The sequence below is a fragment of the Enhydra lutris genome, unplaced genomic scaffold (genome assembly GCF_002288905.1).
Source record: "Enhydra lutris kenyoni isolate GAN:26980312 unplaced genomic scaffold, ASM228890v2 scaffoldscaffold1, whole genome shotgun sequence".
Classification (NCBI taxonomy): domain Eukaryota; kingdom Metazoa; phylum Chordata; class Mammalia; order Carnivora; family Mustelidae; genus Enhydra; species Enhydra lutris.
In genome coordinates, this window is record NW_019154085.1 from 17002989 (window position 1) to 17021632 (window position 18644).

Here is an 18644-nt window from a genome sequence, read left to right on the forward strand (position 1 = left end):
CCAGAAATCATAAGCATTTAGTCTGAATCACTAAGACTCCTGCCTACAATGTCTTAAAGCCAGTGAGAACGTATGAAAGCAATTAATCAAAGTTCACTGTGCTCCTGAAGAGTATTCTTCTTCTGGAAAGCAGAAGGATAGAATAACTTAAAACCCAGTGTGGTCTTGATAGTTAATAAGCTTTTTATAGTCCCTGTGCGGATCTGAAAATCATACCTTATTAGTATCTTTATCTTTCTTGCTCACTCCTTCACGCTTATTTTCGTTTCATTTTAATTTCTGGCCTCTTTTTCATATTTTTTCCCCTCTTTCTCCTAACAGAGTGCTGTTTTAATAATCTCTGAGTGGAGTTTTCATTTGCTACCGAAGTGCTCAGCAAAAGTATATGTCCAGGGGCTCCCAAATCCCTTAACTGATTCTTGCACGTCAGTCTTCCAGATGCCCTTTTAACTTTGTTTGTTTGTTTGTTTGTTTGTTTGTTTGAAGATGGGTTATTGGTGATGTAACATTTTGCTTCACTTTGCTTTCTGGACCTGCTAGAATTATTTATAATATATTCAGTACTTCCAAATCTATTGTGTTTCCTAGCTCCTTAGTCTGGGAAAGCAAATTAGCTCAAGGATTCCCAGCAGCTGAATTCAGAGCCAAAGAGCTGCTTAAGACTCTACCCAGCAGATGTTTTATCCACTTAGGCAGAAATCTTAGAATGTTATAGGACCTCCCTGCTTTTCAATCCTAAAAACAAATATCAACACCTTTGAGATCTGAAGGTTCCCTGGTTTGGAATGAAGAGTCTCCATGACCACCAGTTTGGGAATCTCATCCTGGGAATGAACAACAACCCAGAGGCAAGTAGCTGTTAAAGGGTAGGTAGGAATATTGGTCTCAATGGAAGTAGTAAAGATATCAGTGGAATTAAACATATTTGTTGTTTTCCTATAGCTTGTCTTCATCTTGGAAACATATAAACATACCCAAAATAAGTGTCCAAACAATATATCAGAAATTAACATTTTAATTAGAAATCATTTACAGAACCTCAACTTCTTGACCCACTTAGTTAACAAGAAAGATTTTTAATACTGAGTTTTTCTTCAGTTACTAAACCATCAACTCACACAGCCTCCACTTGTGAACATATCCTATAAAGCAAAACCCTATTTCCCTTTGCATGCCATGGAGTGGCTTAAATTACAACCCTTCTGTTATGGAAAGCAAACTGAGTTTGTAGTACTCCATCTCCCTCCTGAAAAATCACAGGCAGTAGCATGGTAATCATGTATACTGTGGAAGGCTAAAAATAAAGTAAAATACTTTTTCTCAACATTAACAAAAAACACAAATCTGTTCATTATTCTATCAATAATATTAGCATAAAAATAGGCAATGCCCTAAGGTACCAAAAAATGGGGGAGACTCTCTAATTGGTCAATTTTCATTGAATTTTTATCAGATCCATTAACTCTCAAGTACAATGGGAGCCATCTCAGATAAACGAGTAAAGACCTTTGTGACATACATTTTAAAGAGAAGCAATAGCCAAAGTGCACAAAACTATATGAGATTCAATACATGGAAGTAGATTTCATCAGCATATGCATATGCTAATTCAGAACCCAACTTAGAATGCATCAGACAACAGAATCCTTTTACGGGTGAATTTCAAAATAAACTATGGAAAATATAGTCAAAGGTCTGTGAACTTCTCTGCCCCCATATTTTGCTTGAGCTATTTCAAAGTGTTTAATTTACAAAATGATAAGACAATATCATAGCTTATAAGTCAGCAAGCCACAGGGAGAATGAACCATTATCAAAGTCTGGAACATATTTTGACTGTAAATTGGTGCATTTTCTTTTTGTCGTTGTTGTTTTTTGAAGTTGCTGCATGTTCATATCTGACATCATTCTGTAGATATTCAAGTATAATATTAGTAATAATAAAATCTTGTAGCCTTTTCCAAATGCATCATTTTTTATATTAATTTTTTAAAGATTTTATTTATCCACCTGACAGAGAGAGAGAGAGATCACAAGTAGGCAGAGAAAGAGGGGGAAGCAGGCTCCCCACTGAGCAGAGAGCCCAATGCAGGGCTCGATCCCAGGACCCTGGGACCATGACCTGAGCTGAAGGCAGAGGCTTAACCCACTGAGCCACCTAGGCGCCCCTCCAAATGCATCCTTGACAACCAAAGATACTTCCAGATTGCAAAAGGAAGAAATACACTCTGTTTCACATTTGCAGCTCTCCTTGGATTCATAGCTCACCACTAATTTGAAACCAGAGTGAACTTTTTCCTTGCCGGACTTTTCAGTCCTCATAAACCATCGCTCAAGATTGCTTTTATACAGCGTGTGCACTAAATGGAAGATGAGCAAATGCTAACAGCTGCATTAACAGCCCAGCAAGATCTAGGAGGAAAACCGTAGACGGGCAGTACTTAGCAGAATGAAGAAGTGAATTAAATGAGAGACTAGACATGAACAGAGGCAGGATGGAGCTATACATGTTGTTGAATTTGGATCATTTGTTGAGGGACGTGAGAATCTGGGAAAGATCCATAAGTCATCATTACCTAGAAAACTCAAGGAAAGAAATAGAAACAGAATAAAAACAAATAGAATTTGCTAAGAAATTCGGGGATAATTACTAAGAATTATACTAAAGTCTTTATCATCTGGAAAACAATAAGATGCTGGGAGCATGTTTAGGTAATTATATTGAGGAGTTAGGTATTTACTTCACAATTGTTGGTGTAAACGGTTACATTCCATGTGAATAATCCATGTGAAGTGTCATGGCAACTCAGTAAATGAATGAATTATTGAATGAATGAATGAATGAATGAACCATTATTAAATTCTACTTCCCCAGATGGCCTTTAAGGACCTCCCAACCTAGAAAAAATTGCAACCAAAGAGGTCTGGTTTTGGTGTTTTTTTCTGAGATTCTTTCCAACTTTGTATAGTGTATTCCCTTTGATTTCTCAATTTGTACCAAGAAGTCCCATTTTATGGATAGAAACCATTTCTCTTACACATGTTGCATCATGTTGCCTAACAAACGAGTTACGTGGGAACTCCTCCACTGTCCGTTCATCAACTCTAACTGAACTCGTTTCCTCTTCTAGCTGCTGCTTTTCTTGAGTCTCTTCCTATCTAAGGCCAGTCTCTCTGGAGGTTCTGTATATCCCTGTCCTCTTCTCTTATCAAGAACTTTGTTCTCTATGAGTGTTCATAACATTATTCACAATAGCCAAAAGGTGAGCACAGCCAAAAAATCCATCAACGGATGGATAAACAAATATGGTATGTATGTACAAGGGAATGTTATTCAACCTTAAGAAAAAGAAATTCTAACATGTGCTATAGCATAGATGAAGCTTGAAGACATGATGCTAAGTGAAATAGGCCAGAGTAGATCCCTGGTAAATATTTTTTAAACAAATGTATGTATGGAAGAAGAAAGAAGGACAGAAAGAAAGCTGGTTTTCCATAGAGCTGTTTCATGTAGCCTCTCTATAGAAATGAACCGGGACAGGTGTTTTAAGCAAACTTATAATTCATGAAAATCTAAATTTAAATAAAGGGTATGTTGAAAGGTGATTTTTCCACTTTACAAAAAGATCCATCATAAGAGTCTTTAAACAGGCTTCCCAGGTACATGGAAAGTAAGATTTTGTTGATTCAAACCATATGTTTGCACTGAATTCTTTAGGAAAATATCTTTTATATAAAGCAAGGTTGACCTACGAGCAATTTCCTCAAGGCACCTAGCCCAGAATGGCCAACTCTCAAATTTCCTAGGTAATAGATAATGGGAGGCCTGGAATGCAGGGGATATTTGAGACCCTAGAATGCAAAATAGTAATTTCAGCCATTTAGAGTTCTTGTGACTTTTCTCACAAAAATAACTAATGGAGAGATGAATCAATGTATTTGAACCTCCCCAACTCCTCTTTCTCTATGTCCGTGAAAGTAAGAAAGGCTGGGAAGTGACCCCCAAAAAGGCTGACGTGGGAAGGAGAACAAGGCGTACACAGTTCACCAAACTGATGCTTTTCTCCCAACTCCCCCCACCCTCCCACCACTGCTGCTACTACCACTGATAATTAAGTTATCTGATTGCAAAATTGGAAAAAAGAATTCAGTGTGTTAATAAATAAAGGCAGTTAACTTCTCTGGGTCTCAATTTCCTCATCTTAACAATGTGGGAGTCCTTTTGAAGATTATTGTTTTATAATTCTGTTCTTGAACCTACCCAAACTTTGCAAAATGAGGTAAGTTATGACTGTTCTCTATGTCTAATGAAATAAATTTCACAGCTATTTCTGCCTTCCTTCTTGGAAACTTTAATAAATGATCATGACGTTTAAATCAAAACATTTATATTGCTTGTGGAATTGGTTGATTTGACTATTATTGATGGTTCTTGCTAAGAAGAAAATGCTTTGCAGAATTTACTTACAACGAACCTTTATCAGACCTAGTCCTCTGTGATGAAAACACAATAAGCTGTTTTTTTTTTCTCTTTTCTTTTTTTTTTTTTTTAATTTTATTTTTTATAAACATATATTTTTATCCCCAGGGGTACAGGTCTGTGAATCGCCAGGTTTACACACTTCACAGCACTCATCATAGCACATACCCTCCCCAATGTCCATAATCTCACCCCCCCAACCCCCCTCCCCCCATTAACCCTCAGTTTGTTTTGTGAGATTAAGAGTCACTTATGGTTTGTCTCCCTCCCAATCCCATCTTGTTTCATTTACTCTTCTCCTACCCCCTTAACCCCCCATGTTGCATCTCCTCTCCCTCATATCAGGGAGATCATGTGATAGTTGTCTTTCTCCGATTGACTTATTTCGCTAAGCATGATACCCTCTAGTTCCATCCACGTCGTCGCAAATGGCAAGATTTCATTTCTTTTGATGGCTGCATAGTATTCCATTGTGTATATATACCACATCTTCTTTATCCATTCGTCTGTTGATGGACATCTAGGTTCTTCAATAAGCTGTTTTTGAATTGCAGCACAAGTGAAATATTTTAAGCAGAAAGAAAAAACAATTCATTGGTTGTGGTAATAAAGATGAGGGTAGACTCAGGTATAGGTTAGTTTTGCCCTTCAAAAACAAGACTTCTTTCATCTTAGAAAATCCAAACCTTCAAATTTAGAAGAAATAATTGGGGACATAGAAGAAAAACATGCTTAATATCTATGGAATTTTTGGCAACACTTTTGCGCTCATCACCTTTCTGAAGCATTATTCTATCCTCACTTCCCAGAATTTTGATTTTTTGGCCCAATTTTACTCTATTTGACTGTATATGACATTTTGAGGGAAAAAGTATTTCTTTAAGTGGCGTACAAAGATATTAACTTCTCACATAAAGAAATTTAGACTCTTCTACATGTGCCTGAAAAGCCAAAGAATGTACATAGGAAAACACACATTATTTATATGTCTCCTGCTTTGTAGGTTAAAGAGAGCTCTTGACTATGTCAACAAAATCTGAATTATATTTCAAAGTTACTGATCTTTTATTTTGTCAGTATTTTTTCTCTTTCCTAGTCTATAAATGACACTAGGTCATTTCTTCAGTGGGAAAGAAGAATAGATTAGGAAAGAGAAGGGAGACTGGGGGTGGGGGAGGCTGAGGATGATGAAGTGAAAATTCATAGCTGATTCACCAAAATCCCCAAATTAAACTGGATACAGCCAAAGAACTGCCATAGAAGCAAAGGCAGATGGCCAGATGGCAATGGGAAGGAAAGAGAAAGTTCATGAGCAAAGATTTGCTTAATGAAATTGTAAACTGAAAAGTTTACAGCAGAATCAAGACTGGGAGGGGCTTCTGAGGAAAGCATGGTGCTTTGAACTCTGATAACAACAGAAATATGGGTATTAACAATAAGGTCTCCCGTGTGGGATACCCAGGGCTGCCACATGACCAACAACCTCTGCTTTGGACTGAAGCACAATCCTAAAAGAACAAATATTAATTCATCTTTATGAAATCTGAAGAAGATGGGAGTTTCAAGTTTATGAGTGAGGTCTTCATGTGAGGAGATTCTGACTCACTGTATATGTTGAGAGGATGGGGATGGGGTTAGGGATGGTCAGTCAGTCTGAGCATGTGTAGGGTTCTCGGGTTGGATAGATGGATGGATACATAGATAGATAGATACATGGATAATTACAGAGGTAAAATGACCAAGCTAAAGATAGACACACGTAAGCAAACACAGAAGTAAAATTTGCAGCTATTTAATAAGAAACAAAGGATAAATGGGGTTTCCATAGTTTGAAAAGAATCTTTAACTTAAGAATATGCATAAATGAGTAACTTTTTCCTGGTTATTTACAGAGCATCAACTTACTTTCCTTTTTCATGTGTGTTGATGCCAAGACCATAGGGGATTGCTTCTGAAGAATATATCTGTGAGAGAAAATGCCTGTTATTTGAGAATGTGTCCTAGTAATAACCACAGCTTTATTATTATAATAATTATTATTATTATTTCAAATATGCAGTTTTATTTTCCTAACAGTGCTAAGGAAACACAATGCTCTTTTAAAGTATCATAATTGCAGGAACCCTAGTGCATTCTTGGTCTGAAGGCAAACCACCAAACTTGGATGCAGTCAATATGGAAAACAGCATGGAGGCTCCTCACAAAATTTAAAAATGGAACTACATCCAGATGCTAACAGACACTTAAACAGATGCTCGGCATCACTAGTCGTCAGGGAAATGCAAGTCAAAACCACAATGTGGTATCATCTCATGCCTGTTGAATGGCTAAGATCAACAACACAAGAAACAACAGGTATTGGTGAGGACATGGAGAGGAAGGAACCATGTGCACCATGGAGAATGCAAACTGGTGTAGCCACTGTGGAAAACAGTAAAAATAGAACTACCCTAAGATCCAACAATTGCACTCCTGGATATTTACCCAAAAAACACAAAAATACTAATTCAAAGGGATACGTGCACCCTGATGTTTATAGCAGCATTATCTACAATGGCCAAATTATGGAGACAGCCCAAGTGTCTATCGACTGATGAATGGATAAAGAAGATGTCACACACACACACATACATACACACACACACACACACACACAAAATATGGAATAGTCCTCAGCTATAAAAAAGAATGAAATCTTGCCATTTGCAATGACATGGATAGAGCTAGAGAGTATCATGCTAAAGAAATAAGTCAGAGAAAGACAAGTACTATGTGATTGCACTCATATGTGGAATTTAAGAAACAAAACAAACACAGAGAAAAGAAAAAGGGGAAGGCATCCTAAGAAACAGACTCTTAACTATAGAGAACAAACTGATGGTTACCAGAGGGGAGGTGGGTGGAGGGATGGGTGAAATAGGTGGTGGGGGTTAAGGAGCGCACTTGCTGTGATGAGCCCTGGGTGATGTGTGGAAGTGCTGAATCACTAAATTGCACCCCTGAAAGTAATATTACACTGTATGTTAACTAACTGGAATTTAATAAAAACTTTAAAAGAAAATGGAACTACCCTATGATCCAGCAATTCTACTTCTGGGTATACATCTGAAGAAATTGAGTTCAGGATCCCACACAGGTATCTCTGCTCCCATGCTCATTGCAGCATTACTTACAATAGCCAAGATATGGAAATATTTTAATTGTCCATCAATAGATGAATGGATTAAGAAGATGCAGTGTGTGTGTGTGTGTGTGTGTGTGTGTGTATACACATATATATGTATATATGCACAAACATATACACATATATATGTATATATGCACAGACACATACACATATATACATGTACACTGTGGAATCTGAAAAAGACAAACTCAGAGAAACAGTAGAGTGGTGATTACCAAGGTTTGGGGAGAGGGGAAATTAAGGAGATTTGGGTCAAAGGGTAAAAACTTCCAGTTATAAGATTAACAAGTTTGGGATCTAATGTACAGTATGGTGATCATAGCTAATAAAAATGTATCCTTTATTTGAATGTTACTGAGAATAGATCTGAAATGCTCTCACCACAAAAAAATAGTGATTATGTGATGGGATGAAAGTCATAGCTACTATTATGGTGGGAATCATTTTACAACTTAGAAATGTATCAAATCCATAGTTGTACACATTACACTTACACAAGGTTACTTGCCCATCATATCTCAATAAAGCTGGAGGAAAAAAATAATGTATCATAATGGCCACTGTGCCCAATTAGCTACAAATATGCCAGGTACCCAGGAGTGCTGAGAGCACAGGAACCCAAAGCTGATCTGGGAGGATGGGGCTACCTGCGGGAGTGAGTGTGGTTTGAAGGACACAGGGCACTATAGGACACAACCCAAGTTCTAATCTAATCCCTTCCCTGAACTTGTTGGGTGATCAAGGCGCAAAGTCTCATGGGCAGAATGAGCGTGGCAAACTAGATGTTTGGCGAGGTCCCTTGAAGCACCATCATTATCAAGTCCTGCGAGTTCAACTTCAAACGTCAATGCCACTTACAGCTCCAGAGGGCTGTTTAGGAGTTCGGTCAGTTTTTAGTTAGGTATTAATGATGACCTTTCAGTTCTTTCATTTCTAGTGAACCAGTGGTTTGAGATTTTTACTCTTTAACCACATGACTTTGTGCACGCTGCACAATCTATACCACCGTGGAAAGATGGAAGGAAAGAAGGAAGCGAGGAAAAGGAGGGGAATTTAGTGACTATTATTTTTGCCTTTCAGTCTCTTATTTTACTCCCATTTTATGCAAAATGATCTTGTACCACTTAGAATAAAGACTTTCAGGTTGATGAGTTCAGTTCATAAATATTTTCAATTTACCCCGGAAAGAACATGGCGATTGTTAACAGCCTTCTCCTCCTTCACGTGTTTCTAGATTTGGAAAGAAGAAAGATGACAGGGTTGGCAAGGCTGAGCAGAAGGGCTCTCTGAAGCATGGAGGCCTGAGGGGAGAAGAGCTGGAAAAAATGAAAGAACGTGAAAGGTGAGCAGAAATGCTGAGCTCCTTATTTTGTTTGGGTCCATGACCTGTGCTTAATTGGGTTGTTGCATCCATCAACTGGAGAAATTTTATTTCAAGAAGCATAGAGTTTGATACAGAAGGAAAGGTACCTGATGTAAAAAGGAACCTGCCTTTCTGGGGAATTTTTATTATATTTGGAGAAGAAACTAGCTTTATATTTTTATTATATCAGCACTTATAATTCCAAAATATGCTACTCCAGTTTTGATTCTATCAATGTATATTTTCCCTATGGTTTAAACGATGAGTTGTTTTTTTTTTTTAAATAAAAAGGTCATTTTGATATTGATGTTTAGAACTATCAAATTTCCCATAGTCTGTTCCTAATTTCTGTCAAGCTGTTGTATGCCTTCTTAATTTTATTCTGCTAAATCCATTTGGGGGGGTGTAATTTGAGAAGTGCATGTCCTTCATTTTTAAAAAAGCCAGTGTCTTTTATTAGCCTATCAGCAAGTTGCGAAGTATGTCGCCCATCTGTTAAAGGGCTGGTTTCGTTTACTGAAATAATGACAGTTTGCAAGGGCTGAATTCTCCTGTTTGAGGAGCTCCGTGTTCCATTTGGACAAGAGGCCCTTCACTTATCTTTGAGGTTAACTCTGGTACTTACTCCAGGTCGACGTGTAAATGTCTGATTTTGAAACATGTAATTGAATATTCATTTTTCTCCTGAAAGTTCTTCACCTTCACAGTGAAATGGAACTTGGAGAAAGACCGAGATTGTGACAAAACTAGCATATAATTTTAAGTACTTGATTCTGACTTCACCATGCATGAAGTCACATTTGTCCAACTTGTCACTTGCTCATTAGTGACAATAGTCCTTGTAGCTTTTAGACTCCATTCTTGCACTCATTTTAATACTCTAGTAATGTGTACTAAGAAAATCATACTCATTCATCCTGTTTTCTAGAAAAGAACAGGCTGAGTATCTACTGTTAAACTTTGACTCTTGTCTTGCAGTCTGTTCTGATCCAGAAGGCTGACTTTATCCATAGCAAGGGAAGAAACCCTATTTAGTCCTTTCTCCCTTTAAAGAGGTTGATAAGCATTCAGTTCCAGGGTCAGAGGAGCAGTTAGAAGGAAATCAAGGGGTTGATATTGTTGACTATTCATCTGACAGAGCTGCCCCCGAAACAGGGAAGATGATTCTCCAACATAGCCCATGATTCAGTAATCCTGTAATGTAAAATATAATTTAGGCGAAGATTTTAATGCATATATTGGCAAACACATCAATGTGCTGAGACCACATTATAGATCCTGCTCCCCTGACTTCACTTACAGAGGTATCACATCCTTGCCTTGTCTTCAGGAACCTGGGCTGTTTGCTAGAAGGCAGACTTCATGTTTTTTTGTAGCTCACTACTTGCTTGGGGTTGGGAGGCTTTACTCTTAGTAGCTAGGGAACTGTGGGCCCACTAGAAAATTGATAACCCATAAAATAAGGTGGGTTGTCTTTAAGCAAGAGTTCATTTCCTTTCTGGTGTTGCCTTAAGGAAGCAGGTGCCTGAGGGAGTTTTGTTCTTAAAAGCAGGGCTGTAAATTCACCTCAGCTGGCTATATAGGCATCAGGTCCAATTTTCTTAAAATATGTCTGGTCCGCATATTGAAAGAACTGTACTATTAGCCTCCACTTAGGCCTCTTCCCACACATGAACATGTAAAACACCTGAGATGGGTCTCTTAGAGACAATATTGTCTCAATCATGTGAGAGGGGAAGAAACTGGAGGAGTTGATTTTATGGTTGCGTGTTATAGAATTAATGACCAAGAGCATTTCAGCAGCTCAAGAGTGGAGGGCCACAGAGGGTAGAGGTGGAGGCTCAACATTTGGCATTCCTCTCAACCCTAGAGTCCTTTTCCTTGGCTCTCCATCATCCATAGGAAACCAACTCACAACTCTGAAAGAACTCAGTGAGTGTATTGCTCTTCATGATGTGGCCATGGAAAAAAATAGAATAAAATAAGAAACAGTTATGAATTACCAGCTTGTGAGAAGAATTTGGGGAGCTGGTTGTTAAACCACTGGTAGCTTGACATTGGTCATGGTGGGAGTATTTACACCATAGAAATTGGCAAACCCAACTTGTTGCAGTTAATCAACATACCACGGAGGGTTTACACCAACTCTATTTAGTGTATAATCAGGAAGAAATGATCTAAAATTTAAAGGCTAAATAAGAAAGATTCATCCAAATCATCCAGACCACCAGCATCAAAATGAGTCACGTGGAGAACTTGTTAAAAATAAAAAACCTTGGGTCCCACAACAGACTTGCAGAATCAGAATTTTACGATTTGGAACCCAGGAATCTGTATTTAATAGGCAAGCCCAATATAATTCTTCAGTATCCTAAAGTCTAAGAACATTTGACCTGAAGAAGATTTGGTTGGAATATTAAACTATGAAAAATGACACACAGATTTTTTTTTCCCAAGAGGTTTGAATAAGCCAGTCTAAAAATACTGTCATTTTTCTCATGTGCCTTTTCTGAAGCATCCTACTTTACTGGCATGCTTTTTTTGCCAACAAGAGAGAAACCCTTGCCAGTGCTTACTCATCTAAGAGAATTTGGACTGCTTATCCAGTACCACCCAGGAACACAAAACTTACAAACATAGTAAGTTCATTAATAAAATTTCGGAGACATAAAACATAAAGAAGACTAACATGATCATGCATAATTCCATAACAATTATTAATATTCTTATGACCTTTTTACAATGTATATATTTTCTTTGAAACTTAATACCCATGCTGCATATATAATGTCTCATTTTTTTCCATGGCGTTATATCATGAGCATTTCCCATTGTCAAAAATGTTTTGAAAATATGCCATTTTGATGACAGTCTAATATTCTGTGAGATCAATATACCATTACTTATTTATCGTCTATTGTCAAACATTTAGTCTGTTCCCATTTTTCACTCTTCCAAATAATGCTTTGATGAGCATCCAGATATAAAAGTCCTTATGGATGATTTCTCAAATCATATAGTTCCTTTTGCAAGGTTCAATTCCTTGTAACTATTTTACCCAAGGATTAATTTAAACTCAACTCTAAATTTTAGAATTATATAATCCCTCTTCGTTCCTCTCATTATCTGTTGTATGATTTCCTTATCTCATTTTAATGTACCTACATATTTAATTCTAGATAAGGAATTATTTTGGTGCTGTATATGAATAACCTGTTCATGGCTATAGATATGAAAAGGTAAAAAAAAAAAAAGCCATAAGAGGTCGACTGAATTATAAGATTAAATTGGAGGAATTTGGATTCTAGAACAGTAGTTCTCAGGGAGGAACAATTTTGCTCCCAAAGAAACATTTGGCTGTATCTGGAGATATCTTTGATTGTCACAACTTAGAAGGAGGAACGGGCGTGGGAAGGGAATGGCCAGGTGCTAGGTAGAGGCCAGGAATGCAGCGACACCATCTACAATGCACAAGACAGTCCTGGCCCCTGATAATGAGTCATCTTGCTCAAACCGTCAATAGTGTGTAGGCTGCAAAACTCCTGTTCCAACCTCTGGACTTCACCACAAGTAAGGGTACTCTCCTGGACGTGAGAAGCCCCTTGTCTCATGATATCTGGTGGACAACACAGAGAAATGTATATCAGATGGCGTAGCTCTAGAAGGATTATTGGTTATTCAAGAAACTGTACCCAAAGCTTGCTAATGAATAGTCCATCAATATAAACTTGCAAGAAAAAAAGTTTTTCTTCAAAATGTGTTTTTAACTCGGGCCTGCTGAGCACAGAGTGCTGTTGATCAGATTGTGAATGCCAAAAAGCTACAGGGGTTGATAATGTGTTGATGACAGAATCATCTGGAACAATGGACTGAATCAAACATAAAGAAACTTAATGGGAATAAACGCAAAGTCTTGATTTTAGGTCCAAAACTGAACTGTACAAACACAGGATGTGGAAGGTTTGACTTAATACCAAATATATGAAAAAATTGCCTGATGGTTTTAGTTGAGGGTAAGTTTAGCATGAGTCAACATGAGGATGTGTCTGCCAAAAACTTAATCCAGTCCTAGGCTACATTACTGGAAATTCATGTGCAAAATGAAGGAAGAAACAAAAATTCCTGCTTCACACTACTCGGATCATGCTTGGAATATCCCATTGCCTCTCACATACACAGAATAGCAGCAACTAAATCATGTCTTCTGAAAAATGTTGAAGGACCTGGAAATGCATAGTTCTGCAGAGGTAAGATTTAGTCGATTTCACATGATCAAAGAACTTTCACATAAAAGAGGAATTAAATGCATTTTATACCATCTATTCTCTCTCACTTTCTCTCTTCTTACTCATTTATTTTCTTGAAGATGCTAATGGGGAGTCATTTTAAGAGAGGTAGTCTTCAGCTTCATAGAAGGGAAAACATTCTAACAATTAACGTGTCATTAGAGTGAGTTTGTTGAGACTGAAAAATGTCTAATAAGAAGCTGATGATTACAATGAGAAAGGATTAGTGCATCAGGAAAGTATTGGACCAAAACAGAATTTCATCACCTTCAGTCACTGATATATTACCTTCATTGTCTTACTTATATTTATATATTCAGGTAAGCAAAATATTATATAGATGCAAAGCCACATAAGTTAATGGAATTATCTACATTTACCCGCATACCACGTAAAATCGTGTTGTGTGTCATTAATGCTCCATTTATCCTTAGGTGATCTCTATGATTTTTCCCAGATCTCAGGGTCTAAGAAATAAATATATTCAAGTATAGAAACATTTACTTTGACCTGCTTGGAGAGGCCTTTCTTGAACTTGTCATAGCATTGGTTCATGGCAGTGTATGCACTATTCTTATCTGGGTGGAGAAGCCCAAGTTTCTTGCTCAAAATTGCATGCAAGGCTTTTCTTAATCTCATATTTGATTTCCTGAGCTGAGCATGTGTCCTTTCCTGACACAAGTCAAACAGCCCATTGTAGGAAAGCCCTGTTTTAAATAAACTCATCATTTTGTTCATGCTTCAGTGAGATTGGCCATAATAAAGCGTTAGTTCCAAATGCCTATATCCATTGCTAGAAGGATGAATCCAATATTATATTCAAAGATTATTTCCCCTAGAATTTTTTAATCAAGCCAAATTAAATTAACATTTTCCAAACATTCTGATTATATAAATTAGTATGGTGGGCTGAAAGCAAGAGATTGTCTTAACAAATCAGCAAACGTATTTTTGCTGTTTAATTCTAAGACTCTAGCTCACGTGCGTAACCGTCTCCAAAGTGTGAAGTTAACCAGATTCTAGTACCTACGAAGAACCTAACTGTGTGCCTGTTGTACTCGTAGCATTAATACCTTCTCAGAAGTCAGGTGGAGATTGGTTAAAGAAAAATAAGTGTCCCCCTCATTTATTTAGGGCTATTATCCTGGGGGAAACGTCTCCATGGACACCAGAAGGCTGTCTGCCATAAAAGTCCTGTGTTACTGACTCTGAAATGAAATTTCTCTAAACGACACTTCTTCCTAAAATGGCGGTGGGGGGGTGTGGTTCAGTGACACCCCAGTTTGTGCCTTAAGATCTTATTTTACTCTTATACCATGCCAGAGTTTATTCTGCAATGGAGCTCATTTGCAGTGTGAATGAAACGTTTTTGTAGATCTTATTAGAATCTTAGCAGGATAAAGGAGGAGATGAGGGGCAAAGAGGCAGCTTCCCCAGCTACAGGTTTGAAAAGCATGAAAACATATGGCTCTTGTTTTCGACCACTGGACTGCGCGGAATGCCGAAGTGAGAGTGGGGCTGAGATTTAGGCAAGCTGATCGGTTTCAACGTCTGACTTGAGGTTTCTTAGTTTTCTTTGCTTCAGGAAGCCTTCCAAGAGCTGCAGAGGCTTCTCCCTTGCCTTATCAGCCGAGCTGCTTGTGGCCTGTTCCCTTAGTTTAAATCAATACATGTGTTTTTGATATTTGGCAAACCAAGATTTAATTATGCAGCTGCAAGTTCCCCACATAAACGAAATTCATCTTAGAGAAATAAAAACATTCAGAAACCATTTATAGTTTCAGAATACAAGTGGGTGAAAATCTATTCCCAACCTCTCAGCATTTTATTTAATTATGGGAGATTTTTATGTTCCTGGAAATTGAAATGAAAACCAGAATAAGGCTAGAGTTTGTCCAGCATGTGTTCATCCTGAGAAATGAAGATGCTTACTGTAGCCTAAGAAGGGAAAGGGGAGTAGGTTCTGAATTAATATTTTAGCTGTACCCTACGTAAATAGGGCATTCCTAAAGACATAGAACAACAAATAAATTGATGGGATTGTCATTATGATATCCTAAAAAGAGTGCATATTTTATTGAGGAACCAGAAGGTTGTTTTCTTTAATTTGCCAAGAGACTCTCTATAATTAATTATTTACTGAACTTAAACTTTGGCACTATTTAAACTGTTGAAAACACCCATGTTTTGGCATGATTACATACAAATGATTAATTCAGCATGGTTTTACTCCTCACTGAATATCCCTGTCTTTTGCAGTAGAATTTGCTGGGTCCTGTGGTGTGGGCAAAATAAAATGTTGGAATGGTTCCCGGTCTTAATAGTCCCAATTTATTATTACCACTGAACCCTCGTCAGATCATGGACTGGATTAGATCCCAGTTTTTCAAAATGCCCCAATTTATGGCTCCCTTAGACTCCTGATAAAAATGTGTATTTGAATAAGGCTTCGGTTGGCTAAAAGAGATCCAGTTAATTACTTTTAGAATCTTATTAGATCATCAATGCATGGAAGTTACGAAAAATGCTACTAGATGGTTGCTTCCCAGGACAAGGTCATGTTCTCATTTTAGGCCAACAGAAAGAAGCTGTCAGATTTTTGTTTTTCATAGTCCTAATCATCTCAGTGAATGAAAAGAGATTTGCTGTATCCCAGTAATAACTATTATTGTTTGTGTTAGGGTAAGGATCATCTCTCTTCCTCGAATAAGAATTAAAAACAGAGAGGTGGTGGGGAGCGGGGAAAGGCACACCTACCAACCCTCATTCGGGGTCCACCTTTCCAAATTTGCCTTCTATTTAGAGGAATGAGGGAGTACGACCCAGGGGAGATGCAGGTGCCTTTAATAGCCATACATTTATTTGATCTTTGTAACACTCTTCTTCACAGAATGGTTGTGGTCACCAGCAAAATTTGGCACATTACTGTATTCCGATAGACAAGAGATAGGAACACCTACATCCTGATGCCATGCCAGCATTTTTTATGAGCCAAAATCCTTTTATGGAATTTGAATCAATGTAGAAGTGCTGTATTAGCAACTACTTGTCAGCTGAGCCGGATTAATACGTAAAATGAATCACTTGACTGGCGTGCTTTCCAAGAGTCGTTTAGACCAACTTGTAAGATTAAAGTACACCAGCTCTTTAAAAAGGTGTTTTAAAAGGATACTCTTATATTCAAACACCCTGGAGTGACATATTATATTATTGCATTCAGTTGCGGTGCCATTGAAATACTTTCAGACAAGGAATTATACTAATCTCCCCACAGTGATTCCATAGAAATGTTTAGAATGCCTATCTGATAAACACTTGGAAAGGAGCTCTAAATTCTGTTGATCTGGATGTTTGGCTTTAATATACACATAAAAATATATTCAGCATAATTTTAAAAACCTGGTAATTCACTGGCTTTATGCCAATCAGAGATGTAGATGTGTTTGATTCAATGGAGCTTACACACCGTGGACACAGAACTCGAGGAGAGCATTTTCTAGGAGGGGTTTGGTGAGTGTAACTGAGTGGAAGGCCATTTGGGGGCTAGAACTTAGGGTCCCATTTCCATCCTATCAGTTTTCACAGAGGCTTTGCATAACTCACTTCGCGGATGGATTCTTAAAGTCCCTCTTTTTATCACCATGAAAGGAAATGGCAATAATGATACTTCAAGGCCTCAGTGTTATGTGTTTTGTTTGGATAGAATTCTTTTTAATTGCTTCGTTTTCTCAAAGGAAAACAATTGAATAAATAGGGGTTAAGTGAATCCAGACTATTTACCGTCAGCCCATTTGGGGCCAGACAGTGTACAAATAAAGTTAATTCTCTAAAAGTGCTGTGAAAAATGTGGACAAATTAAACTCATAAATCAAATAGCATTTTCCAGAATTTCTAAAGTATCTCATCTTTATTCCTTATTTTGACATACGCTATGTTGTATCCTGCTTTGGAAAGCATCCATGACAACACAGTGACTCTGGAGCCCAAGATCAGTTATTGTTCACATAAGCTGGCAAACTGTCCATGTAGAAAAGATATTCAACCTGTTATCTTCCAGAATCTGCTTCCCCCACCCTCACATTTTTCATGTAGAAATCCTAACGCAGGCCCGTGATTTACAAACACTAAACTGTAAACATGCTTTTTCCAAATTTCCTGAGAAGTTTGGTTTGATTGGTTGGTTGGTTTTTGTTTTGTTTTTATGACAGAGGGTTTCAACAGGGAGTGATTTTTTCCCCCAGGGGCAACTGACAATATCTGAAGGCATTTTACTTGTTACCCTAGCAGGAAGGTGCCACTGGAATCTGGCGGGTAGAAAACAAGGATGTTTTCTCGCCTTCCTACAATGCACAGGACAGCCCCCGACAATAAAGAATTTCAGTCAGAAATGTCAGCTGTGCCCCAGTTGAGAAACCGTGTTTTAGATAAACAGATAATTAGATAATCTAGTTGTATAGATACAGATAGAAATATGGTGTAGATACCCAGTGTATCTGTGTTGAGCTTGAGGGTGTGTTTTTTAAAACCATTTCTCAAGTGACTGTTGTTTATAGCTATGGTGGGGACCCGGTGGCCTAGGTGGTAGCCCAGGGGAGGTGTTGACCAAATGGAAAGATTATAAGACCCAGGAGTGGGTCTTTAACTGGGTTAAAGGTCTGACTGCATGAACACACTGTCAAGCTACTTAACTGCTTCAAGCCTCTGTGTTCTCCTCTGTTAAATGAGAAGTCTGTCTCTCAGACTCTCGTGAAAAGCAGTATTTATGAAGCGAACACCTGGTTGACTCCAAGGGCTTAGTGTTATTTTCTGACCAGCTCTGGGGATTCAAGACCCCAGATAATCCATTCAGTAACCGTTGGGGGGCCCAGAGCGCTCTGAGGCACACCATCTGTGAAAGTTGCTGAATTGGATACCGTCGTGATGAAGAAGGCCAACTTGAATTCAGACTTTGCCCAGCTGGGACTCATGCCAGATACTTCCATTCAAGAAGCTTCTCCTCATTTCTTATTGATCACCCGTTGGACGTTGCTCCTCAAGCACAGTGAGCTTGGCATGAGATGGCAGCACAGGAACGAGAGCGCGCTGGCTGCAGCTGGGCCTTGGCAGCCATGGAAACAGAGTCAGGACGGAGGGGCATAAATGGCCTGGGTGACTGCCAGCCTCTCCAAGTCCACAGGGCATGTGACTGCAGAGAACACTTGTAACCACAGTTATTACGTCCACAAAACCCTCACATTTGCATTTCTGTTCTATGTATTACATTGCAGGGGTGGGGCGTAACTCTGGTCTGCTAATGTTTAGAATCCAGTCTGTGGCAGGAACGGAACA

At 38.2% G+C, this 18644-nt stretch overlaps 1 protein-coding gene across 4 annotated transcripts in view; it reads left to right on the forward strand.

The window, feature by feature from the left end:
* The window catches only part of LOC111141102 (par-3 family cell polarity regulator beta), a 1027371-nt gene that overhangs the window by 813989 nt on the left and 194738 nt on the right, over nucleotides 1–18644 (forward strand). For all 4 annotated transcript variants that reach the window (XM_022493436.1, XM_022493462.1, XM_022493453.1 and 1 more), the window contains one exon: nucleotides 8902–9009. In XM_022493436.1, the coding sequence (XP_022349144.1) occupies nucleotides 8902–9009 (108 nt within the window). The remainder of the gene's footprint in view (nucleotides 1–8901; nucleotides 9010–18644) is intronic.